We start from the raw sequence: 24957 nt of genomic DNA, 5'->3' as shown, positions 1-24957 counted from the left end.
TCAAGTGGCCCGTCTATGGTTGCCTCAGGAAGGGGCAGAGCCCGGAGTCCCTCCAGGCCTTCCAGCTCGAGTCTGTGCTCTCAGCCGTGGTGTTGGGCCCAGGGAACGCGGTGGGCAGACGGAGGTCCTAGAAGTGAGGCCGCCCAGCATCCCACGGCCATTTGGCAGTGGGGTGAGGTCAGGCCCAGCTCCCCCTGCCTGACGCCACCCCGTGGAGAGCCTGGCTGGGTTTGTGTCCCTGGGCCTCTGCTTGCTAACTGCCACTGGGTAACTGTCAGCCCCTCTGTGCCTTGGTCTCCTTGTCTGTAAGAAGAGGTGAATAATAGTACCTCCTTCAGAGGTATGCAGGGAGGGCTCAAGGAGTTACTTCACATGAAGCACTTCAGCAGCTCTGGGAGCAAGCAAGAGGAGGGCCCTTGTGTTGTTCAGTAAAGGAGGTCCTCTCGGAAGGTGGGCTAGAAACATGGCGGGGTCAGGGCTCCTGAGAGGCTGCTTGCCTTTGCCGTGCCCTTGGGCTCTGTGCATACAGCGTGGTATCCCTGAGCCCACTGGTGAGCGCCCCCAGTGCCATTCCCCTGGGCTGGAGGGCCTGGAGGAGCGCCGAGTGTGGGTCTCAGTGCCACGGCCCCTGACTGTGGAACGCCCACAGGAGACCCCACCTCCGTGAGCCTCAGTTTCCCATTGGGAGCACGGCTGCTCCCTTTGCAGCCCTCTTAAGGAGCATGGAATGAGGTGGTGTGTCTGGAACCATTATTTTCCTCAGCGTTTCCCTGGGAGCTTTCCTTTGAGGGGTGGAAGGCCCATCAGCCCCAGCCTGGGGAGGAAGCTCCCCTCTGCCCCAGACACCATGTTGCAAACCCTTGAGGAGTATCCTGGACAGAGGCCCTTGCCTTTTCTCTGAAATTCTGAGTGCTGCAACCTTGCTACCTCGGTCCAGTTGGAACCAGATCTGGGGCGTGTCAGGCGGCAGAGAGTCACCCCCGACCAGCCTCCGTGTGCACCCCCGTGGGTTCTGGCTCCAGGTGGGATGGTCCAGACCCCTCCAGTGGAATCTTTAGCCCCTTCCTTGAGGCGAGAACTTTCTCTGGGTGCTGGTTTTGTACATGGCAGCTCCCCAGCGTCTCAGTGCTGCCTGGGTGCTGAGGAGGGGGCGAGCTGGGGGGAGGGGCTCTCCCAGTGCCAGGGCTGCTGTCTGAGCCCCAGCTCTGCAGTGCGGAGGCTCCATCTCTTGTCCATTCAGGCTCCTGAGGATGGACCGTTTCTTCCTTACAGACAGACGATAGTACACACACATCTTGGCCTGCAAATTCTTTTTCCATGTGGTAGTCCCTCACAATCTCTACATGTGAGGTATATGCCTTTTTTTTTTTGTAGTATATTCAAACCATTTTAGGAGATGTGTGATTTTTTTTTTTTTTCTTCAATCCATAGTCATATACCCAAAGTCAGCATTTTCAAATTTCTAAGAGGACAGTTCTGGTCTGATAGAGCATGTCGCTGGGTATGTTCCCCTCCCCCACAGTTTTTGGAAACAGGAATATTAATGTAGGGCCAGGGATTTGTCCCATTACTTGTTCCAAGGAGGGCTTGGGTGAAACCTGTTGAGAAATGCCCGCCTGAGGTATTGGGTTGGGAAGGGGAGAGGCTTGCGCCGCTTGGCCTGGCTGTGCAGCAGGCTTAGGGCCAGCCAGGGCTTTGGCTGCCTTGCTCAGTCGTTCCCCACACGTCTCCCGAGTACCCGCTGGGGGCCAGGTCACAACCAGCCCCAAATCCCTGCCCTCGTGGGGCGGACACGTGTGGCATCCGGGGCCCCCAGACTCTGCTCAGGCTTGGGGAGGGCTTCTGTGCCAGCCCCTGATAATTGCGCTCCCAGAACTCTTGAGACTGTCTTAGGAAGCAAGGTCTTCTTGAGTGAGTGAGGTCAGGAGAGAGGCAGAGCTTCTAGGTGTGAACTGGGATCCTGGGACTTGGGTACTGCTTTTGCTCAGCAAACCGTGGAACTCAGCTAGAGCTGGTCACATGGCTTTTACAGACATGATCAAAATCCGTAGGGGGCTCAACAAATGTTGGGCTAAACCCCTAAAATTGTGTGGTGGGTCCAAACTAGAGGAACCAAACTAGTGGGTCCAAACAATTTAGTATCATTCAGCTTCATCCTTTTTTCTTTTTGGCGTGTGGTCTTTTTTACTTGGGCTTCCCAGGTGGCTCAGTGGTAACGAATCTGCCTGCCAATGCAGGAGATGCAGGAGACGTGGGTTCATTCCCTGGATTGGGAAGATTCCCTGGAGAAGGAAACGGCAACCCACTCCAGTATTCTTGCCTGGAAAATCCTGTGGACAGAGTAGTCTTGGTGGGCTACAGTCCATGGGATCACAAACAGTCAGACACGAATGAGCACAGCAGACAGTTTTTTACTTATTTCTCCTAGGTGTATTTTTCCCCTCTGTACAGACCAGTCTGTTGCAAGTATCAAAAGAAAATTCTTTCCCAGCGAGTTTAAATCATGAGTGACAGAACTAGTTTATTGTTCTTAAACCTGTCTCCCTTCTGCTGGGACCTGCTTCCCTGTTTGGCAGCGTCCCCACCCCACCCCGCCCCACCCCCGGTCCCACCCCCAGCAGAATGGCCCCTGAGCCACCCACCCCCAGACAGGTGCCTCCAGGGGGTCCTGTTGGTCAGCTCTTGCCTTATAAGATCTCCACCTTCTTTGGCAAATGAACGCTTCCTTCTGTTCTTGGTTTTCTTTTACAAAACACTGGTCACTTGTATGCATGAGCTCGTCATTCGTTCCCAGGGCCTCAGAGGAGCATTGTCTCCCTGGTTCAAGGCTCAGGAAGGCAGCTTATTTCCCAGAGCCTGTGAGGAAAGGTGGTCTCCCCTCTAGTCATGTAATTGCTCCTCGATTTCAAGTGGCCCTCGGGTCAGGCTCTTGGTGGATCCACAGGTAGTCTCTGTTCTTACTCTAGTCTCACCCTCCCCGATCTGCCACAGCCAGGGGGGCCTGTGATGGTTCAGCTCCCCTCGGTCAGGCAGATCTCCCCAGAATGCTGGAAGGTGTTTTAGTCATTTGCTTGTGGGGCTCAGCCCCTCCTGCCCTGAGGCCCAGGCGCACCAGGACTCATGGCTCCCCGGACGCGTCCTCACACAGGGAAGAGTGGATGCGGGCCATCCAGATGGTTGCCAACAGCCTCAAGCAGAGGGGTCCAGGGGACGACCCCATGGACTACAAGTGTGGCTCCCCCAGCGACTCTTCTGCGGCCGAGGAGATGGAGGTGGCAGTTAGCAAGGCGCGGGCCAAGGTGGTAAGTGCCAGAGCTGGAGGACGGGGCCTGCCAGTCTGTGAGCACTCTCAGCCCTGCCCCCCTGGAATTCCATACCGAGAGCTCAGGGCCCCGGCCAGGACAGTTCCTGACTGCCCTGTGGGCGTGGTGATTTCAGGCAGTAGATGGCGTGGTACTGCCCTGGGCCCACGGGATGCGGGGCAGCCTCATCCTGAGCAGTGGTGAAGACCCCTGTGCCCCCACCTTAGAGCCCTAGCTCAGCCCCCCAGGGCCCCGTGCCTGGGAAAGCTGATGGTGGGAGAGCCTCAGTCTGAAGGCCACCTCAGAACAAACAGTTGCTGCCTGGGGCCTCCCTGCTCCCGCCTGAGCATTTTGGCAACAGTGTCCTTTGAATTTTCTCTTCTCTTTGTTAAAATTTCTTCCCACGGGCCACATGCCAAGCTCTGACTGCCCAACTCTCTCCCCATCCCGGGCAGACCATGAATGACTTCGACTATCTCAAACTCCTGGGCAAAGGCACCTTTGGCAAGGTCATCCTGGTGCGGGAGAAGGCCACTGGCCGCTACTATGCCATGAAGATCCTGCGGAAGGAGGTGATCATCGCCAAGGTAGGCCCTCCCTGGGCTGCTGTGGGCCAGCCACCGTGGGGCCCAGCCTGGAGCGTGCCTGTGGTCCGGAGCACACTCCAGGCGGGACACCTCCTGCGTCTGCTGCTGTGTCCCCTCACCCCCAGAGCCACTGCTCAGTCCTGTGGGGCCCTGCCTGCTGAGTCCCCCACCCTCTGGACACCAGGGAGGAAGGAGAGAGTCTGACAGGGGCTTCACCCAGCAGGGCCTGGGGGGCCCACTAGGGCGGGGCCTTGGCTTAGGGGGTCTCAGGAGGAGGCTGGGCTGGAAATGGAATTCTGTTCCTTTTCTTTTACTTAAACTTTTTAAACTAGGAAATTCTTAAAATACGTAAAAACTTTTAAAGAAAAATATAGTGGATTGCCCAGTCTAGTCACCGAGCTTCAGCACTGCCGTTTGGCCAGTCTTGTTTCATTAGCTCTGCTCTCATCTCTTTTTGTTCTGAAGCGCCTTAAAGCATGTTCTGGGCATCAGAGATTCCCAGACATACATGCTTAGCTTTGTATCTTTAATAGGTGATGATCTTAAAGACTGTGATTGTGGTACTGTGGTCATGTCCAACAAAAATTATCAAGCCCTAGATATCATTGGTGTGGGGCAGGGCTTCTCAGCCTCAGATGTGACATTTGAGACCAGACCATTCTCTGCCAGGGGGGCTGTGACGTGCCCCCGCATCCCTGGCCCCTACCAGGGCAGCCCTCCACCCCTGAGTCAGAAACATTCTTAGACATTGTTACCGATGTTATCACAGTATCCCTGGAGACAGACTTGCCTCCTGGAAGGATAGCAGGTGTCTGGGCACCACACTCTCGGGTACACTCAGTACCAAATTTGAGCCCCTGTTAGAGCCCTGGGGGCAGGGGGGGCGCCCTGTGACACTGCTGCTGGGCCCGCACCGTGAATTTCTGATTCATGGGTCCCAGGAGGGGCCTGATAATTTTTTCCCAAATTCCCAGGCCACACCGATGCTGCCAGCGTAGGGACCACACCCCGGGAATCATTGCTCACAGCCTAGAGTCCTGACTCGGTCTAGGTCCTTCAAGGATGTGTATAGGGTCGCTGCCATTTATAGGGACACCACGGCCTGTGGCGTCACCTCAGGCCCCTCAGTGTCTGCGCCCCGCGCCCCCCCGCCCCCCACCTTTGCAGACGCCAGACTTGGCCCGTGGGGCGGGTGGTGACAGCCGGGCCCTCCCTTGTCAGAAGTCTCCATCAGCTTTTCACTGGGTGGTTTTGACAGCGAGTCACTGCGTGGCCGTGTCTGGTCCGGTATTTCATTAGGGCTTGTGAGTGATCATTCACGTTCTCTGCATTAGTTAGGAACGGAGTTGGAGTTCACCAACCCGTTCCTCCCCCATCTTCTCAGGCTGGAGGTGGGGCGTGAGGCCGACATGGCGCTGCCCTCCAGCCCTTCACCCAGCCTCCGTTTGCAGGATGAAGTCGCCCACACGGTCACCGAGAGCCGGGTCCTGCAGAACACCAGGCACCCGTTCCTCACCGTGAGTAACACTTGTCTCAAGCAGGGTGCACACGTGGGGCCTCCAGGCTGCCCTTAGGACGGAGCTCGGAGAAAGGCAGCCCCCGGTTCTGTGGAGCACGGATTGGTGTTGGCTTGGTGGTGGGGGTGCAGCTGTACGGGCTCCCCGGGTGGCCAGAACTGAGACACCAGGGTGGCAGCTTCTTTATAGACGGTGGCTTTGTGTCAACCCCTCAGCCGTCTGATGATACCAGATTATGAAATGGCCCCAGGAGAGCATGGCTTCTCTCTGTATTGGTTAGAGGTGCTTAGTCCGGCGGGTTGAGTTTTAGGAAGTAATCCTAGAAGCAGATGTACCATCACTGTGCTGCCTGTCCACTTAGGCTGAGCAGACAGACACCTCTTGGGCAGCAGTCTCCATCGAGACCAGCAGATGTCAGTTGGATGGACTAGGTGGAAAATGGTTTAAGGGTCGTTTCTGTATCTCACTTGCTGTTCGGGTGTCCTGCTGAACCAAAGCACTTGTTTAAATGAGACCTTATGAGGTTCTTCAGTGTGGAAGACAGGGAGCAGTAGAGTTTCTTGAGCAGGGGGTCACCTAAGGGTCCTCTGAGGAACTCTGTCTGGCTCCTTAGAGCACAGTTTGAAAACTACTTGTTTGTTGGAGAATCACTTGTCCAGGCTATCTGGGGAGTTGGCTCCCAAGCCACTGCCAACCCCCAGCCAGCAAACCTCACATGTGTGTGTAAGTTCAACAGTTCTCTGTCCATGGGATTCTCCAGGCAAGAATACTGGAGTAGGTTGCCATTCTCTTCTCTGGGGGATCTTCCCCACCCAGGGATTGAACCTGGGTCTTCTACATTGCAAGCAGATGCTTTACCACTGACCCACCAGGGAAGCCCCTAAGTTTTAACACACTGGACTGTAAAATGGGAAGAAGAGAGACGTGAAACAGCTGTGTTGCTCAGAACATAGTTTGTGCCCTGGCTGTGTCTCTTGGAGGCTTAATTAGAGGCAGAGGACAGGATCGTTGAGCCCTGTAACCCCTTCCCTGCTGTCAGAGCCAGGAGCTCCCTCACTCCCCACAAAAGGTGAAGATGCGATTTGAACCCTGGTCACGTTATTCCCACGACCTTGGCCAGGGCTGCGGGGGAGAGGGCGGGGAGGGGATCAGCAGCGCCGTGTCTCCTGGGACCCAGCAGAGAGCCAGCCATCTTCCCACGTCCCACGCTGCCACCTTCTTTCCCGCAGGCGCTGAAGTACGCCTTCCAGACACACGACCGCCTGTGCTTCGTGATGGAGTACGCCAACGGCGGCGAGGTCTGCCCCCAAGCCCCGGCCTGCCCTTCTGGATGTCTCGTTCCCGGGTGTGGGGGGCAGAGGGAGACTTACTGGAGTGTCTTTTTCCTTTCGCTCCCTCCCCTGAGGCAGGTGGGGAGACAGGCTCAGAGATGTTAAGTGGCTTGTCTGATTTCACAGGTTTAGTGAGTTGGGGGGCGGGATACAGATTGAGGTCCAGAGGGCTGTGGGGTGGTGGCCGACGGTGCTGCAAGGATGTTCTCAAAGGCTGCAGAGAAAGGGTCTGTGGGTCAGGATCCCTGTCCTCTACTTTCAGCAAGTTCTCCTGATGAGAGACGTCAGCCACTCACCATGCCCACCTGGCACCCACTCCTCACCCCCACACCCTCTCTCTCCGCCACTCACCGTGCCCACCTGGCGCCCACTCCTCGCCCCCACACCCTCTCTCTCCGCCACTCACCGTGCCCACCTGGCGCCCACTCCTCGCCCCCACACCCTCTCTCTCCGCCACTCACCGTGCCCACCTGGCGCCCACTCCTCGCCCCCACACCCTCTCTCTCCGCCACTCACCGTGCCCACCTGGCGCCCACTCCTCGCCCCCACACCCTCTCTCTCCACCACTCACCGTGCCCACCTGGCGCCCACTCCTCGCCCCCACACCCTCTCTCTCCGCCACTCACCGTGCCCACCTGGCGCCCTCTCCTCGCCCCCACACCCTCTCTCTCCGCCACTCACCGTGCCCACCTGGCGCCCACTCCTCGCCCCCACACCCTCTCTCTCCCCCTGGTGTGACTCACTGGTTTCATCCCGCACGTGGTCTCATCTCACGGCTTGTTGCCGCTTGCTCACGAGTCGTGTTCCTCTGCCTCCTTGCTGTTGCTCCCTCGTTTGCCTGCCCCTTCCTGCAACCGCCCCCCGCCAGCTCTCCACTTGGCGTCTGTTGTCTGGCCTTCCCTCTTTATCCCTTGCTCACTTTTTCTTTCTTTGTCGCTCACGTGAGTTTTTCTGTACTCACTGTCCCTCGCTTGGTCCTCACCATTACTCGCAGTTTGTGGGGCAGGTGTCACCACATCACCGGGCTGAGTGCCATCCTCCCCTCCTCTGGGCCAGGGGTCTCACCCTCCCTTCCTCCCTCCGCTGGCAGCTGTTCTTCCACTTGTCCCGGGAGCGTGTCTTCACAGAGGAGCGGGCCCGCTTTTATGGAGCAGAGATCGTCTCAGCCCTGGAGTACCTGCACTCGCGGGACGTGGTGTACCGCGACATCAAGGTGAGCAGGCCACGCCCGGGCCGCGCACCCATCTGCTGAGCTTCCCTTCCATGGAGGGTCTGTCTTGTCCTTCTTGGAGCTGAGCCTCCCACCCAGGCCCAAGGTGGTGGTCTTGGGCAGGTGGCCTGCGTGGGGCCCTTCCAGGCCTCCTGGGAGCAATGGCGAGAGGGTGTGAGTTGGTCCAGGCTCTTCAGAGGATGGCCCGGCAGAGTCCACCAGCGCCCGGCACACACGTCCGCTGCGAGCCGCCGCTCTGCCCTGGGAGCATGCGCCAGAACAGGCGCTTGTGTGCGTCTCCGTGTGGACACACACGCTCCAGCAGCTCTGTGCACACGAACCCCAGATGGAAGCCGCCCAGTGCCCACTGTTGGAGAGGGCATAGAAGACGTGGTGGTGGACCCACAGCTCCGTACAGCAGTTCAGGAGGACAGGCTGTGGCCTCACAGGCTAAGGCTGAGGGGCTGCCAGAACAGCTGAGATGAGTCTGTGTCACTCACAGTGTATGCGTAGGTGGGAAACACTGAAGAAAAGCGCAGAAATGAAGTCCCTTTTCTGTTGGAGGAGGTGGTGGCTGATAATGCAGCGGGGCACTTAGAGCTGGTGGTGTTTCTTGACTCGGTGGAGGTTACACAGAGGCCCACCGAAGTGGCCATTCGTGTTATGTTCAAGAAAAAATAGAAAGGTAGTGTTCAGTGTTCCACATGCCTGAAGTGTGACCACCACCGCCCACAGTGGGGGAAGCCACTCAGGCAGGACCTGGCTCCCATCTCCCCCTGCCCTGTCTTCCCAGCTCCCTGGGGGCTGCAGGGGCTGCGGAGGTGCTGGGTCTGCCTCCTCCCCCCGAGCCTCAGAGGGCCTGACCCCTGCTGGGGGGGCGGGTTGCTCTCTGACCCCTCCTCCCAGCACCCTGGCCCTGCCATCCCTGCCCCCGGCCACGACCCCCCACCCCAGGGAAGGGCAAGGGCGTGTGGGGTTTCGGGGGCGGCAGAAAACCCTGAGATATATGCTGTGTCTCTGACACGCTGACTTATCCTGCAGCTGGAAAACCTCATGCTGGACAAGGACGGCCACATCAAGATCACTGACTTCGGCCTGTGCAAGGAGGGCATCAGCGACGGGGCCACCATGAAGACCTTTTGTGGGACCCCTGAGTACCTGGCGCCCGAGGTGTCTGGGGTTGGAAGGCCAGGGGAGGCGGGGCCCCTCAGCCCAGGCCCCTGAGGGCTGGCTGCGGTTCCTTCGGCGGCCCCTCATTGCCCCTTCCTGCTCAGGTGCTGGAGGACAACGACTATGGCCGGGCGGTGGACTGGTGGGGGCTGGGTGTGGTCATGTACGAGATGATGTGCGGCCGCCTGCCCTTCTACAACCAGGATCACGAGCGCCTCTTCGAGCTCATCCTCATGGAGGAGATCCGCTTCCCGCGCACGCTCAGCCCTGAGGCCAAGTCCCTGCTTGCTGGGCTGCTTAAGAAGGACCCTAAGCAGAGGTGAGGGCTGGCCTTCGCCCGGTGCAGCCCAGCCCAGCACCGCCACTTCCCTCGGCCTGCAGGGGGCAGTGTCCACAGGTGCACAAGCCGGTGGAATGCTTGATGTGTGCTGATTGACCGGCCCTACAGGTGGCACTTGGCGCGCTCCCTTGGCCAAGCCTGTCCTTAGGCTCCGCCTGCCCTGCCTAGTTTCCCGGGGACACTGAGGAACAGAGTGGCCGTGCCTGGCCTAGGGTGACAGAGCCAGGATGTGAGCGGCCGTCTGTGGAGCCCACCCTCTGGGCTTGCATCCCCATCCCTGGGGCCAGGTTGGAATCTCCAGGTTCTGACTCTGGGCACAGGGACTCCCTCCCTGAGCCCCAGATCCCTCCTCTGTGAGGTGGTGGAGTGTCCCGGGATGTTAAAGGTGGAGTCGTTAGAGGTTATCAGGGCCTGCACCGAAAGCCTGTCTCCCAGGACCCGGCTGCCCGGGAGGCGGGTGCTCATGGCCGTCTCTGCCCAGGCTCGGCGGAGGGCCCAGTGACGCCAAGGAGGTCATGGAGCACAGGTTCTTCCTTAGTATCAACTGGCAGGACGTGGTCCAGAAGAAGGTGAGCCCACTGCCTGCCTGCTCCCCACAGGAGCCCAGCCTCTCCTGGGTGCTCCTCTGGGACCTGAGGCTGCCTCCTCTTCTCCACAGCTCCTGCCACCCTTCAAGCCTCAGGTCACGTCTGAGGTCGACACAAGGTACTTTGACGACGAGTTCACCGCCCAGTCCATCACAGTCACGCCCCCGGACCGCTGTGAGTGTCTGAGGCCCCCACTCCCGTGGGCGTGGCTTGGAAGCGGGGCTCGGGGGGTCTGCTCTTGATCCAGTTCTCTGGGAGGAAGTTCACAGGGCCCTCTCTGTGTCTGGGCAGTTTACCCTGCAGTGAGCTCGCCAGGGCTCTCACTGTCGGAGGAGGGGTCTGGGCAGGAGACCCAGAGGAGTGGCCAGTGTCCATTATTGGCTCCCTCACCGCTCAGGGCTTTGGGGCTGCATGGATGGTTCCAATGATTCTGTAGCTGTTTTGAGTTCTTGCTGCCCCACCCCGCCCTCCCCAGTGCTGGGCTGTGCTGGAGACACAGCAGTGATGAGACGGCCCTGGGCCCTGCCCTCAGGGAACTCAAAAGTCCAGCTGGGGTGACACCCGAGAGTGATCAGGCCGATGGTGTTAGGAATACAGGTCTGGAGGAGCTCAGGGGAAACGCCTGCCTCCTGGAGAAGGAGACAGGGTAGCTGAGTTCTTGGCAAAAGGAATGGCACCCAGGACTCCCAGAAATGGGAGCATTGCACAGGTCGGAATAGAGCAGGGAAGGGCGAGCAGGGGAATCTTGGGGGCCACCTGGAGGAGTAAGGATGAGCCGGGGAAGGATTTGAGCAGAGGAGGAGAGGGCTTGTGAAGGTACCCCCACTTGGCTTCGTGTGGGGGAAGGGTGGTTGAAGATGGGAGTGGTGCCCAGGGCAGGAGATGGGACCACAGAGGTCTGGGCGAGACCCTGGTATGACCGAGTCAGAGAAGCTAGGGGGATGCTCAGGAGGCTGGGCGAGCAGGCCGGGGTCCTGGTCCGGCGGTGGGGCTGTGCCTGAGAGGGAGGGAGGCCACTAAGCCTCGGTCCGCGGCCCCATTCTGTCTCTGGGGGTTGCGCTGTGGCCTGGCTGCAGCCCTGCTGGGGGCCCGGGCCCTCTCTCGGCCAGCTCTCCCCCATCTACATCCACCGCCCCCTGCAGATGACAGCCTGGGCTCACTGGAGCTGGACCAGCGGACGCACTTCCCCCAGTTCTCCTATTCGGCCAGCATCCGAGAGTGAGCAGCCGCCTGCCGCCGCCACGGGACGCATGCAGGCTGCTGCCATCACTGCCGGGGGATTTTTCTTTTTTTTTTCAACTTTTTATTTTGCCTTTTTGGTTTGTGTCCCCATCCTTCACCTCCTCCCCCCATTTCCAGTTTTTCCCTCAGCCCTCTGCCAAACTCACCTCAGCGGTCCTTGCAGCCCTGCCTCCAGGATCCCGTCCTGCCCTCACCTTTGTTACAGACCAGGACTCGGGAGCCTCTCCTCTGCCTGCCCAGGACTAGGCCTTTGGGCAGTGGGAGAGATTCCGGTTTTTAATCGACATAAAGCCCCCGTGAGGGGCGAAGCGTGGAGCCGCGGGCAGCCCGCCTCCGCGCAGCTGCTCCTTTCAGAGGCTGCCTTCCTGGCCCCGTCGTCAGGCTCCGAGTGGCCTGGCGGAGGGCAGTCCGGCCCCCTCCTCCCGTGGGGGTGAAAAAGCAATAATGTCCAGGGACCGGGGGTGGGGGAGTAGCACGGGCCTGTGGAAGCTGCGTGCAGAATGGGGGTCCAGGCGCCCTCACGTGGACGGGGCCCGCTCTCCCTCGGGGAACCCAGAGCGGGTGCGGCTGCCTGGCCCTGTCTTCCCCACCCCCTCAGCTGCTCTCCTGACCCTGTGGATGAGGCAGGAGGAACACGAGGGGGGCTAGCCTCCCCACCCACCAGCCCCGTGCCTTACCAGGGCTTCCTTCCGGCCGGCCTTACCTCCCGCTGGAGCCCGGGCCTGGCCCCAGCCCCTTCCGAGGACAGGGGCCGGGGTCTCCCCCTTCTCTCTGCTTGAGGCGGAGGGGCGCCAGCCTCGGCTGTTACACATCTCGCACCGAGACAGTATTGGGCCTGCCCGCGGACTTGGGTTGAGAGGGGGTGGGGGTCTGGTACGTGCCGAGGGAGGGGCCCCCTCACTCTCTCCCCCTCTCTGGGCCCCATGTTCTGCAGCCTTAAGGTGAACGTGTCAGTGCTGTGGGCACTCCTGTGTGTGCCTCAGACTGTGTGTGTCTGTGGGCATCCCTGTGCATCTGGGGTGTGGATGCACGTGGGGGTGTGTGCGTGCGTGTGTGTATGTGTGTGTGGCTTGAGTGGGCTCGGGCCCCACCCCTGGCTCAAGCACTTCATCCTGAGGGGGAGGGGCGCTGGCCTAGCAGGGGAGCCACGCCTGGGGTCCACTTGTTGCCCTGCCCCCCTGCCTCCCAGCATCTGTGGGTGTTTGGACTTTAGTTTTTGTGGTTTTGCTCTCCCCACCCCACCTCCTGTAGGTAGTTCACAGAGAGACCTTCTGGGGTGGGGCGGGGGTGGGTTTGGGTGGGTGGGGTTCTTTTTTCCTGTGTGTGTATGTTGTTAATCCAACAATTCTTCCTTCTCCCCACTGGCCTGTCCCCATCTCCTCGTATTTGTACGGTACAAGCAATAAAGACACTCATTTCAGACTGGGGCCTACCACCCCGGCCTTTCCTTGCTTCCTGAGTCCAGTCCCTGGCACCGGCTGCCTCCTGCTCCCATTGCTCTGGTCACGGGGACCAGAGGTGCCACGAGGTGGGGAAGCGGGTGGAGGAGGCACCTGGGGTGCTCAAGCGCAGGTTGGGAGGTGGAGGTTACTTCGGGGGGAGCTGGTGAAGAGTCTGGAAGATGCCTGGACTGGGGGTACAGTGGACAGAGACCATTCTGGTCCCCCAGGAACTGCTTAGGCAAAAAGAGGAGGGGTGGAGAGAGGGGTGGAAGGGCTGGGCCCTGGGAGCCAGTGTGGGAGGGAATGGACTCATTTCCTAGAGAGGGTACTGCCTGCACACACCTTCTCATTTATGGCCCCCAATCCCAATAAAAGTGAAGTTGCTCAGTCGTGTCCGACTCCTTGCGGCCCCGTGGACGGTAGCCCACCAGCTTCTCCACCCGTGGGGTTTTCAAGGCAGCAGTGCTGGAGTGGGTTGCTATTTTCTTCTCTAGGGGATCTTACTGACCCAGGAATCGAACCCACGTCTCCCGCATTGTAGGCAGACCTTTACCATCTGAGCCACCAGGGAAGTCACTTTTCCAGTACAAAGCTGTTAGAGGATCAGTGGGATGTGTGGTGGCTGTCAGCCGGGGGCACCTCAGATGGGTTCATAACCCTCAGGGCTCTGATGCCTGGCCTTTTAACCCTGGAGCTCCCGTGCTTGAATCATTCCTCGCAGCCCCCAGGCCAGGGCTGCCCCTGCTGAGCCCTGGCACAGGTGAATTTGTCAGATTTTGCCAGACGGTGTTGGCCTTCACACACCTGGAGTCTTTTAGGTCATAAATGAGGGTAGAGAAAAAAATCAGATCCTACAACAAAAACTCAGAGATTCTAATTTTATATGAATGTTATTATTGAGCTATAAAAGTGTGTCCATATGAGAAACAGCAGAGAGGCTTATAAAGAGAAGCGTTTTAATGGCAACTACACTCTGATAAAAAGGATTTTTTTTTTTTTTTAATACAGCCTTCTGGTGCAACCGCTGGAGATGACCAGTGCCGTGTCTTGTCACACCACACTGTCACTCAGACCTTTGTCTACCTCAGCCGGTTAGCACTTGTCTCGTGTCCACGGATGGGCTCCCAGAGGCCGCTCAGCTGCCGCCCTCCGTTGAACGAATCCCCTTAGACGTAATGGTGGTGCTTATTTCACTGGCAGAACTTTTCCCAAAGCGTTTTAGAGGGACGGGTTTTAATAAAATTTCATCAGTTGTGAAAATTAACTTTTGAATAGGTTGATCTTTTGTCATGTGCGTATAGACCGTCTCACAAGTCTTGTGAAAGGAGGAGGAAAGTCAGAACCACGCCTGGCCTTGAGCACTTGAGCAGTCATTCTGGCTCTCACGTCACCCCTGTGCCTGGGATGTCAAGCTGCTGGGTTCCATCCTGCCGCGTCTCAGCCGCCTCCTGCCAGTGTACCAGCACCAGCAGGCCACGCTGGGTCACTGGTAGAAACGAGATCCTTTCTCGGCTCCTGTTTTGCATCTGAGGGACTCCTTATGGACACTGCTGTCACGCCTCCAGCCGCTTCACAAGCTCTTTTCTCCAGGTGCAGGTTCCTCGGCTGGCTCAGCTGCCCCCGATGACAGACACTTATCTGGTCTCCAGTTTGCTGCCGTCAGCAGTAATGTAATAAACCTCAGTGTAACAACCCATCTTACTGCGCTTGTGCTTTTTAAATTTTTGAGGCCTACATTCTGGAGTTGCTGTATTTTAATACATGTCAGATAGCTTTTCCCCAAAGCGTAGCGATTCAAGTATTTTAAACTTTAATTTTGAAGTAACTGCGGGTCCTTTGAAAACTGCTGAAACTTTCAAAATTAGTACCACAGGGATTCTAGGACTGGAGCAGGAGATGTTCAAGATGAATTCAGAGCATCTTGTGCTGGAACGTAAGGACATGCTGAAACCAAAACCTCACTGATGGGGCATGTGAAGGGGCACGGGAGCCAAGGGGGAAGAGCCCCCAGTGGCCACAGCTGCAAGCAATTTGAGCAATAATAAATAGCATAATACTGGGTTACACCCAAGGGGTAAAATAAATGAGTCTGTGCAGATGGAAATGGTGGGAAGAGACATACCTGCACAGACTTACAGATAATTTCTGTAAACATTCTGCCTTCAAGGAGGGGAAACATGACTCCCACCCTCATTCCTCTGATGTGGGCTGCAAAGACACTCCAAAGTACAGCGTGAAAAGTGAGGGAAGGCAACTTTTCAGTGGAGAAAGTGAAGCTATGTCAGCCAGGTGATCAAGGTCAACACAGTGGTGGATCATGTGGGCTGTGTGTGCCTTAGATAGGCGATTAGAATGTTATTTTACCCCTGGGCTCTTCCTTCCTAAAACACATACTCTCGATCTAATAGAAAATAGCCACCAGAAGAATTCCAATTGAGGGATGTTCTGCAAAAGACCTGACTATGGGTTCTTAGAACTTTTCGTCAAGGTTCCAAAAAAGAAAGCCTAAGAAGCTGTCAACCAAAAGAAGCCAATGGGGTCCTAGGACAGTGAAGACACTAGGTAAAAATTCAGGAACTCTGAAGAGTGCATGGGTTTGATAATACTGTATCCATATGGGCTTATTAAATTGTGATAAACAGACCACACTCTTCATAGGGGGAAGTGGGTATGGGGTATATGGGAACTCTGTCCTCTTTACAACTTTCCATGAATCTCCAAAATTTTATTTTTAAAAAATTTACATGTCTGTCCCCATACCAGAACATTCTCTTAACCACAGTCCAAAGTTCAGAAGTTAACATTGAGATGCTTTTCTCTTGGACCTTAATCAGCTTTTCATTAATGATCACATTAGGGTCCCTGAATAAAAAAAAGGGTAAGTCCCGGCCAGTGACTCAATCCAGACTTAACACGTTGCATTTCCATTGTCTGGTCTGACACTTACAGGATGGTTATTTTGCCGCATGCCTGTGCTCAGTCGCTCAGTCGTGGCTGACTCTGCGGCCCCGTGGACTGTGGCCCGCCAGACTCCTCTGTCCGTGGGATTCCCCAGGCAAGAATACTGGAGTGGGTTGCCATGCCCCTCCTCCAGGGGTCTTCCCCACCCAGAGATGGAACCTGTCTCCTGCATTATAGGCAAATCCTTTACCCACTGAGCCACCTGGGAAGCCTGGTTATTTTGCAGAATGCTTCTTGATCAGGGTTTTTTGCCTGATGTTTCTTTGTGGTTATATGTAAGCTATTTTTGAAAGAACTTCCTTGAAATGAGGTGCCCTTCTTGATATATCCTATCAAGAGGTACATGGGCAATCTGTTCTGTTTCTGGTGATGACTGATTCTTCAGTTAAGGGGTCTGTCAGATTTCGCCTCTGACAGACTACCTCTAAAGTTACTACCTTCCCCTTGTAATAATTTTGTTACAGCATATGTCATTTTATTGTGCTTCACTTCATTGTGCTTTGCAGAGACTGCATTTTTTTTTAAACAAATTGAAGGTTTGTGGCAACCCTGTTTTCAGATGATGGTTAGCATTTTTTTTTTCAATAAAGTATTTTAAAGTTAAGGTACGCACATTTTTTTTTTAGACATAATATTGTTGCACACAACAGACTACAATAGTGTACACAACTTTTAGATACACTGGGAAACCAAAATTTGTGTGACTCACTTTATTGTAATAATTTGTTTTCCTGAGGCGGTCTGGAGCCAAACCTGCACTACCCCTGAGGTCTGCCTCCCACAGCGTAGAGGTCCTCTGAGCATATACATATCCAGGTTCTCACCCGGTTCAGGCAAAGGAATGGCAAGTGGAAAGGTCCTGAGGCAGGCAGGTGTCTGATGTGTTTGGGGAACATAAAGACAGTGTCTCAAGGAGTGAAGGCATAGGAAGAGTAGAGGAAAATGAGGTTAAACAGGTAACAATGGGCCAAAAGGATCTTGGGCCCAAGGTAAGGTCTTTGAGTTTTAAGTATGACAGGAAGCCACTGGTCCAGCATCTCACACTCTGTTTACTTTTCTCACCTCACTGACCTCTCAGTGCCTGAAAATAGCAAGCTCTCCTGCCTCAGGGTCTTTGCTCATGCTTCCCGCCTCCCCCCCCCCCCCCCCCGCCCCCTACCCCGCCACACACACACCTGGAACACTCTCTCCATCTGCAGTTCTGGCTCCTCTTAGAGGTTTCAGTTTCAACATAACCTCAGAGAGGCCCTTTCTGCCTGTTCACTCATTCATTCAACAAATATTTACGTACTGACACTGGCAAGCCTCCTCGAGGCACTGAGAATACAGCAATGAAAACAAAAACTAGATAAGCCCTGCCCTCATGGGGTTCACAGTCTAGTCAGGAGGGAGAAGTGCTAAGGCAAGTACGTGCATAGAATGGGAACAGGAAATGCTCAGGATGTCATTTTTTCATGGAGAAGGAAGTATCTGAGGAAACACTTTGCAGGAAGTGAAGGATCTCTGAGGGAGGAGGTTCCAGACACAGGGCACAGCCAGTGCAAAGGCCCTGACGTAGAATTGTGCCTGGTGTGGGTGAGGCTGAGCCAGGAAGCCAGTGTGATGGGAGAGGAGTGAGTGAGGGGGATAGGAGATGGGCTCAAAGGTATGTTTGGGGGTGGGAAGATAATAGGGCCTCTTGGACTTTCAACTTGAGGAAAGTCATAGCCAACTTGAGGGCTATGGGAGCCCACAATGTTTTGAACAGAGGCAGAGCATGAATTGGTGTATTAGGGGTCACAGCGTCGTTTCGGGCTGCACAATGGGTGGTGATTGTGGAGGGCGGCTACAGGAAGACTAGTGAAGAGGCCACTGCACTAACCCAGCCGGATCGCTGGTGAGTCGTGAGGATCAGCTCCCCTGGAAGCTGTGGGTTTGGTAAAGGCAGCGACCATGGGCTCATCCCTGAATACCCACCACAGGGGACAGAGGCCTTCTATCAATATTTGTTACATGATTTTATAGCTCCCTTGCCTTGAGCTTTTAAGGTTTTGATCCCTGTGCTGGACATTTAACAATCTTACAAATTCCTCAGGACCAATGTGTCGGGTAAGTTTTGAAATCCCTGCTTTATTGCTGAGGAGAGTGAGGCTCACAGGGCCTGCTTCTGATCATAGTTAAGTAGCGGAAAGAGAGTTTGAGCCATCTGCCTGACCTAGAGAGTCTGGATGGGGCAGAGACAGCCTGTGTAGCATTTCGTCTTTGCCTCTGCACCTGCCCAGGTGAAGCGTGCTCAGCACGCATGCGCCCACGCACATTTAAAGCACCTGTCGAGGGTCCTCCGCTCATTAGGAAGAGGTGGGCACTTGGCTTGACCCTTGACGCCAGCCCGAAGGATGCTGGTGAGATACAGGAGCCAGGTTCCCGCCTCTCGGCTTGGGCCTCTCTCCATGCTCTTGACCCCAGCCCCTCTCCTTTGCAGAGTCCAAACGCCTGCCTCGACCCAGAGCCTCGGAGCACCTCAATCCCTGATGGCGTCCTGGCGGGCAGGAGTGTCTCCCCAGGACTCCCAGAGAGGCCCCCGGGGCCTTGCGCGCCACCGGGGCTGGAGGAGGCTCTGAGTACGCTGGGGCTGGAGGGAGAACGTGAGTACGCCAGGGACATCTTCACCGAAGTCATGGTGAGTGGGGTTGGGGTTGGCGTGGGGTGGGGGGGCACCCGTGGACCAGCGGCCTTTGGGCAACTCTAACGCCGCCCACATCCATGGAGGGCAGCAGAGGCAACGTTCGGGTTGGAGGAAGCCAAAGCTGACTCTCTCACCCAACACCCACTCAACAAGTCTTCCCTAACTCCCACCTCACCAGCCTCTCACGTCACTTCCGGCTGACTTTGCGGCCTTTAAACTGCTGCCACCCACAACTTCTTGGCCTTTTTCTCTCGCACTGTACCTGTGTGGAATGCCCTTTCCCAGCCTCCCCAGCTGTTTGCAGCCCCTTCTTTGGTACTGCATAGTCTCTCACATTGCAGAAGGCAATGGCACCCCACTCCAGTGCTCTTGCCTGGAAAATCCCATGGGCAGAGGAGCCTGGTAGGCTGCAGTCCATGAGGTTGCTACGAGTTGGACACGACTGAGAGACTTCACTTTTTTCACTTTCATGCATTGGAGAAGGAAATGGCAACCCACTCCAGTGTTCTCGCCTGGAGAATCCCAGGGATGGGGGATCCTGGCGGGCTTCTGTCTATGGGGTCGCACAGAGTCAGACACGACTGAAGTGACTTAGCAGCAGCAGTCTCTCACATTGACCCACTTATCAATTATTCAGTGAGTCATTAGCAAATGTTTCTGAGCATGTTCCAGGCACTGGGGATGCCGTGATGGACACCACGAGACAGTCTGCCTCAATGAGCAGAGACAAACAAACAAAGTAGGCGATAATTTCAGAAGGGCCACAAAAACCAAAACACAGGCTATTGTTGTCCACTGATATTGTCTGAGACAGGCATTGCCAGAAGAAATACTGAAGGGATGCGTTCATTTAACATCTTGTGAGCATCTCTCCCATGCCTGGGTCTCTGTTAGGAACCAAGATACAGCTGTGATCTGGACAGAAATCCCTGCCCTGCTGGCAGTCTAGTGGGGCAAAAAGGCAAGACTTTGAAGTAAACACCAGATATCTGAAAATACCATGAGGAAAATAAAGCAATGAGATAAAGATGATAGGGTACATGGAAAAGTATAGAAAAAGCTGGGGAAATTTTAGCTGAGACTGGAAGTACTGAGAAGTCAGAAATGCAAGGAGTGGGGAATGACCATTTCAGCTGGCACATAAGTGCAAAGGACCTGAGGTAGGAACGAGGTAAGAAGTAGCTTAAGTGTGGGTTTTGGGGGGAGAGAGGGGATAGGTGATGCTGGAGCAGGGCCGGAATCTGACAGCAATTAGGATTTTCTCTTAAGAGTACTGAAAGCCACGGAAGGGTTTTAGGCTGGGTAGTTCCTTGGTCAGATTCATACTTTAGAAAGACCCTCTGGGTGTTCTGAGGAGGATGGGTTGAGGGTTGGTGACTAAGACTGAAGTCTGGGAACCCAGGAGAAGATGCTCAGTAATGAAGTCCTGTGGCCTTGGGGCTAAACTGGAGAGCTGGAAAGTGAGGCGTCCAGAACAAAGTCCAGGGTTCTAGATGGCGACACACAAGAGGAGCGTATTCGGAAGAGATGTCGGAGGCGTTTGTATGTGGCACTCGTGACGTCCAACTGATGCGAGGAGACTGGGGCACCCAGGGCTGGAGCCCGGGAGGGAAGCCAAGGCACAGGTGTGGAGACTGAGGCCGTCCTTGCCTGACCGCAGGTGTGCCGCGCGCTGCCCTGGAGGGCCCTGCCCCGCACCGTGACCCCGGAGATGCGCGCGCTAGTGGTGGACTGGCTGGTTCAGGTGCACGTACGTAACCGGGAGGGGGCAGGGAGGGGCCTGCGTAGCAGTCTAGAACCTTGGTGCTCACTCGCGCCCCTCCCCAGGAGTACCTGGGTCTGGCGGGGGACACGCTCTACCTGGCCGTGCACCTGCTTGATTCCTACTTGCGCGCGAGCCGAGTGCGCCTACACCGCCTGCAGCTGCTGGGCATGGCCTGCCTGTTCTTGGCGTGCAAAGTGGAAGAGTGCGTGCTTCCCGAGGTACTTCCGGGGCGGGGCTTGGGAGGGTGGAGCCCTTCCTCCCCGCCTCACAGATTAAATGTCTAGTGTGTGCCAAGCAAGCATTTTACCTAGTCTTGGAATCCCAGCATGTCTCTATGTGGTAGAGGCTACCAATGTGTCCTTTTAACAGAGGAAGAGACTGAGGCCCAGAGACAGGAAGACATTTGCCAGAAGACAAGCATTTGGGACTTGGACTCACTCTTGAGTAGTTATAGTAGCTATAGTCCTTCTTGAGTATAGTTAACATGCATGAACAAAGTGCCTTACCAGAACGGCCTGGTGAAGTAGGAAGTCATATCTCCGTTTTATGTGAAGACACTGAATCTCAGAGCTTCAGTGGATGTCCATGTCAGACAGTGAGTAAACGGTAGGGTTTGAGGTCAGGAACCCAAGTCTATCTGGCTGTGAAACCTCTGCTTTCCGTGAGTTCCAGACAGCAAATCAATGGCCCCATTTTACAGACCAGGAAACTGAGGCCCAGAACGGGGATTGAAACGATCCCAGGCGCTCAAGTCCAGGGAGTAACGAGCTAGGGTCGAAGATTTCCCCACCTCTTTTCCCCCAATTCCCAGCCCTCCTCCCTCTGTCTCCTGGGCGCTGGCTCCTTCTCGAGGGCCGAGCTTCTGCGCGCGGAGCGCCGCATCTTGAGCCGCTTGGATTTCCGGCTGCACCACCCGGGCCCGCTACTTTGCCTCGGGTTGCTTGCTGCTCTGGCCCGGAGCGCCCCCCAGGTGCAAGGGGCAGGAGCGCGGCGGGGCCTCGTGGGTAGGGGCATGGCTTGTGCGGGCGGGCCTGGCCTCGCGGGTAGGGCATGGCTTGTGCGGGCGGGCGTGGCCTCGCGGGTAGGGGTGTGGCCTCGCGAGTAGGGGCGTGCCCTGACACGCTCCCCGCGAAAACTGCAGGTGTTGCTACTCGCCACTTACTTCTTGGAGCTCTCTCTGCTTGAGGCCGAAGCCGCAGGGTGGGAGCCGGGTCGCCGTGCAGCTGCGGCACTGAGCCTGGCTCACCGGGCGCTCGACGGAGCAGGTTCCGGGCCTGAGCCGGCACTCTACAGGTATGGCCGCTGTGGAGGGTCTCTGTGACTTCAGGGCCTACCTTCTTTGTCGCCGTCTTTACCGTCTCGGAGAATATGAGACAATTATGTGGGGGCGGGGCTAGATTTGTTTCCTGAGTGGGAGAGAGAATGGGGTGACTGCCTAGTCTGGGTGGGGTCCCATTTGCTTTTCTCTGGAGGTGTCTCAGAGAATGGGGTGTTTGTACATATTTGGGGGCCCTTAACCTTGTCCTAGGGTGAAAAATAGGATTTCCTCAGCCCCAGAAGATGCTCTAACTGCGTTCCAGAGTTGCGAATGAGGGGTCTGCAAGCCTCGAGTTCTCCAACTCTCCTCCTGACTGCGAATGCGATGACCCTTTAGCTGCTCGAACCCCGTCATCTTGTTAATTGTGCCACCGCGGGGCAGAGTGATCATCTTTTCCTCCAGCCCGTGCCCCTGGGGTAGAGCTGGATGTCTGTCTGTCCACCCTCAGCCCCACTCCTTCCCTCTCCGCGCGGGTCCTGGCTCGGCCATAGCCGCGCCCTGAGGGCAGAACAGAGGGTCCGCCCCTCGGCGCCCCTCCAGTCGCTCTGGAGGATGGGTGGCGTTTGCGACCCCGAGAGAGCCCCTGAGCAAGTCAGCTTGTCTTCTCAGCCTCGAGCCCTAGCTCCGAGGACAGGTCGTGCTCTGTCCCCCGCTATTCTTGCCCCACCTCAGTTTCTCCGTCTCTCCGACGCAGCCGAGCGGAGCTGGGCCCGCTCGAGCCGTGCATGGTCCGCGCTGCGCTCCGAGGCCCCGCGCCCGGCCGCGCCGCCGTCTTCCTCAAGTACGCGCGGCCCCAGCGCCAGGGCATCAGCCTCGCCGCCGCCTGCCTGCTCCGCCACTCCCCACCGGGGCCTCCCTGAGCCTGGAGACCCCAGCAAAAAAGACTCCTCTTGTGCGTCGGTTTCCCACTTCAATAAAAAAGTTTTTATTCCGAGCGCTCTCTATCCTCAGTGGTCAAATTCTGGCCCTTCTCTAGTTTTTGATTGGTCACTTCCGGGCCTCCCACTCACCTGATTGGATGGTCTCACCGAGTCCCTTAATGGCTGCTGGGAGACGAGATGAGAATTCTGGATTACGCCGCGAGGGGGCACTGGCGGGCTTCCACAAGCGCCGCTGCGCTGAGGAAAAACGCGGATCTCAAACGCAAATACTTGCGGAAATTAGAGATCCTGAGAGGAAAATAGCAACCCAGGCTAATGAACCTTGGTCTCCGGGTTGGGGAGAAACTAGGAAGAAGGGCGACTGTCAGAAACTGAGAATGCCTTTCCTAGCCATGAAGTATGTCACCTTCATGGTGCCAGGTTTTCAGATTTCGTTCATAAGGGAAGTTGAAAATCTGCGATTCCATAAATATCTCTGCTTTTAAATGTTGGCAACTAATTCAGTATTTTTAACGGTTGCATAAATCCAACACATCACATATACTGGCCTGCGAGGGTCATCAATTTGTGATCGTATGGGCCTTGGATAGCAAGTTTGTTAAATGGGGTCTGGTTTATTTAACATCTGAAGTGCCACAGTGTCAGTGGGTATAATTATAGTACCGACCTCATGGTGGTGTGATAAGGACGTGAGTTAACATAAACGTAAAGCATTAGGACCGTGCCTGACACCTCGTAGGTATTGTGAGTGCATCTGCATCTCAGCAGAACTGTGAGCTTGTACTGTTGTCCCCTCGTTCTACTGAGCCTGTAGCACTCAGACATTAGTAGGTTTGCTCAGAAAATAGTTGTTATGAATCAGTGGGTTTCCACATTTTCAATTAAAAACACGTCTGAGGTGCAGAAAGGTGACTGATGCTGTTCTGGAATATAGTCTCGGGAATATTAGACTCTTAACCAAGCCTAGGTTTGGAGGTGCTGAGAGGAAGCTTTCACCACTGAGGTGTTCACGTTTGGAGGATCAGGGAGCGACTCAGTACAATAAAATATGGAAATGCAGTTGGAATGAGAGGTGTCATGTTCAGGTTTGGGTCTGTTGGGTGGGAACTGCTGTGGGAGGGGGAGGGGACAGTGGAAATGCAGGGTTGATGCTTGGGAATGAGACCCAGGCTAGGGTCTTGGTGGGGGTGGTAATGGTGCTCTACATAGTTACTCATTCACTCATTCATTCCACAACTATTCATGAATGTGCCAGGACTTCCATGGTGCTCCAGTGGTTAAGAATCCACCTTACAATGCAGGCAATGCCAAGTCGACCCCTGGTCGGGGAACTAAGATCCCTCAAACCTAAAAGCAACTATAGCCACACACTGCAACTAAAGAGTCCATGCACCGTAAGGAAATATCCTGCATGCTGCAACTAAGACCCAATGGGGCCAAATAAGTGAAACTAGTTTACGTGGACGCTGACTCAGAGTCAGGCACTTGCAATCACATGTCTCACAGTCTCAAGAATGATAAGGAACACTGGCTGCTGTTTGGTCATTACTGTACTACATGCTTTACCCCGTGTTACATGCTTTACCTACATAACATGATTCAGCTCCTGCAGCTACTTGGGAGTGACCCCAATTGTTACCTCCATGTTACACAGAAGGAAAGTGGAGGAAGACCAAGGAGCTTACTCAAGGTCTCAGCACTAAGCGGCTAAGGAGGGTTGCAGGACAATCATTCACTGTTTTTCTCTCGAAAATCTCTCATGTGTTTCTTGCTCTGTGCATTTTTTATTACTGTGATCCTCATGCTGTGCTGTCACTTGGCTGCTTTCTCGCTGTTTTTTTCTACCCAGACAGTGAGCTAGCTGAGGGCAAGAAACAGATCTCTCTTGTTCATCGAGTTCTCCCCTCCTTCGGGAAGTCTTCACTCACCATCTCAGCCTATGCTGGGTGTGCCTCCTGTGGATCCACAGAGCTTGTTGTGTCTCCCCCATTGCAGCCCTGGCCCCTCTGCCTGTACCTCCCAGGCTAGCCCACTCGGCTGCCACTGTCTGACCACTGGTCTGTCTCCCCACTTGCCAAGGAACCCAGTGAGGGTAGAGTCTGAGGTGCTCTCAGTCCCTCCTATGTCCCAGCATCACCCAGTCCCAGAATTGGGCACAGAAAGATATCAGTCAATATGTGTTTGTTGCATAGATAAACGAGTGTGTTCCACAGTTGCTATCATAGCCCTGTGTTACGGATGAGGATACAGAATCACAGGTAATGTAGGTGATTTGTCCAAGTCAACAACTAGCGAGAAAATAAGCAGGAATTTGGGCAGCTTGAATCCATGGCCTGTGTTCTTATCCAACTATGCCAGATGCCTACCGGTCTGAAAACCAGCTTTCCATGAGGTTATCTTCCTGCTCTTTTCCCCAGACTTGTTCTTTCCTTCTAGAAAGGTTCCGGAGCTCTGGGCATAGGGGAGGAGAGCAAGCAGCAGGGTGGGGAAGGTAAGAGGAGTGGGAAGAAGGGTTTTGAAGAGAGTAGGGTTTTGAGGGGTTTCTCTAGACCCATAGGGGGCAGCCGGAGTCGGCTGTCGGAGGTGCGGGGGCGGAGAAAGGGTGGGGACCAGCCCCGCGGGGGGCGATGCGGTAGCTG

General features: G+C 55.7%; 2 protein-coding genes across 6 annotated transcripts in view; both read left to right on the top strand.

The window, feature by feature from the left end:
* Positions 1–12708, top strand: part of AKT2 (AKT serine/threonine kinase 2) — a 47565-nt gene extending 34857 nt beyond the window's left edge. For 4 of the 5 annotated variants that reach the window (XM_005218981.5, XM_059876831.1, XM_059876832.1 and 1 more), the window contains 10 exons: positions 3149–3302; positions 3758–3889; positions 5341–5406; positions 6636–6704; positions 7828–7950; positions 8989–9117; positions 9222–9436; positions 9939–10026; positions 10116–10218; positions 11187–12708. In XM_005218981.5, coding sequence (XP_005219038.1) covers positions 3149–3302; positions 3758–3889; positions 5341–5406; positions 6636–6704; positions 7828–7950; positions 8989–9117; positions 9222–9436; positions 9939–10026; positions 10116–10218; positions 11187–11266 — 1159 coding nt within the window. In that variant the 3' untranslated portion in view covers positions 11267–12708. The remainder of the gene's footprint in view (positions 1–3148; positions 3303–3757; positions 3890–5340; positions 5407–6635; positions 6705–7827; positions 7951–8988; positions 9118–9221; positions 9437–9938; positions 10027–10115; positions 10219–11186) is intronic. The other variant, NM_001206146.2, reaches the window with a different exon arrangement.
* A 4122-nt stretch (positions 12709–16830) lies between these two features.
* Positions 16831–22297, top strand: CCNP (cyclin P). Its single transcript, XM_059877324.1, is given in 7 exon segments — positions 16831–18113; positions 18116–18348; positions 20015–20104; positions 20182–20337; positions 20931–21089; positions 21261–21412; positions 22132–22297. Coding segments are annotated over 7 exon segments (1005 nt in total). The 5' UTR covers positions 16831–18064.
* Positions 22298–24957: the final 2660 nt, after the last annotated feature.

The sequence above is a fragment of the Bos taurus genome, chromosome 18 (assembly GCF_002263795.3).
Source record: "Bos taurus isolate L1 Dominette 01449 registration number 42190680 breed Hereford chromosome 18, ARS-UCD2.0, whole genome shotgun sequence".
Taxonomy (NCBI): Eukaryota; Metazoa; Chordata; class Mammalia; order Artiodactyla; family Bovidae; genus Bos; species Bos taurus.
Note: the sequence above shows the minus strand (reverse complement) of the source record. Positions and strands in the feature narration are given on the sequence as shown.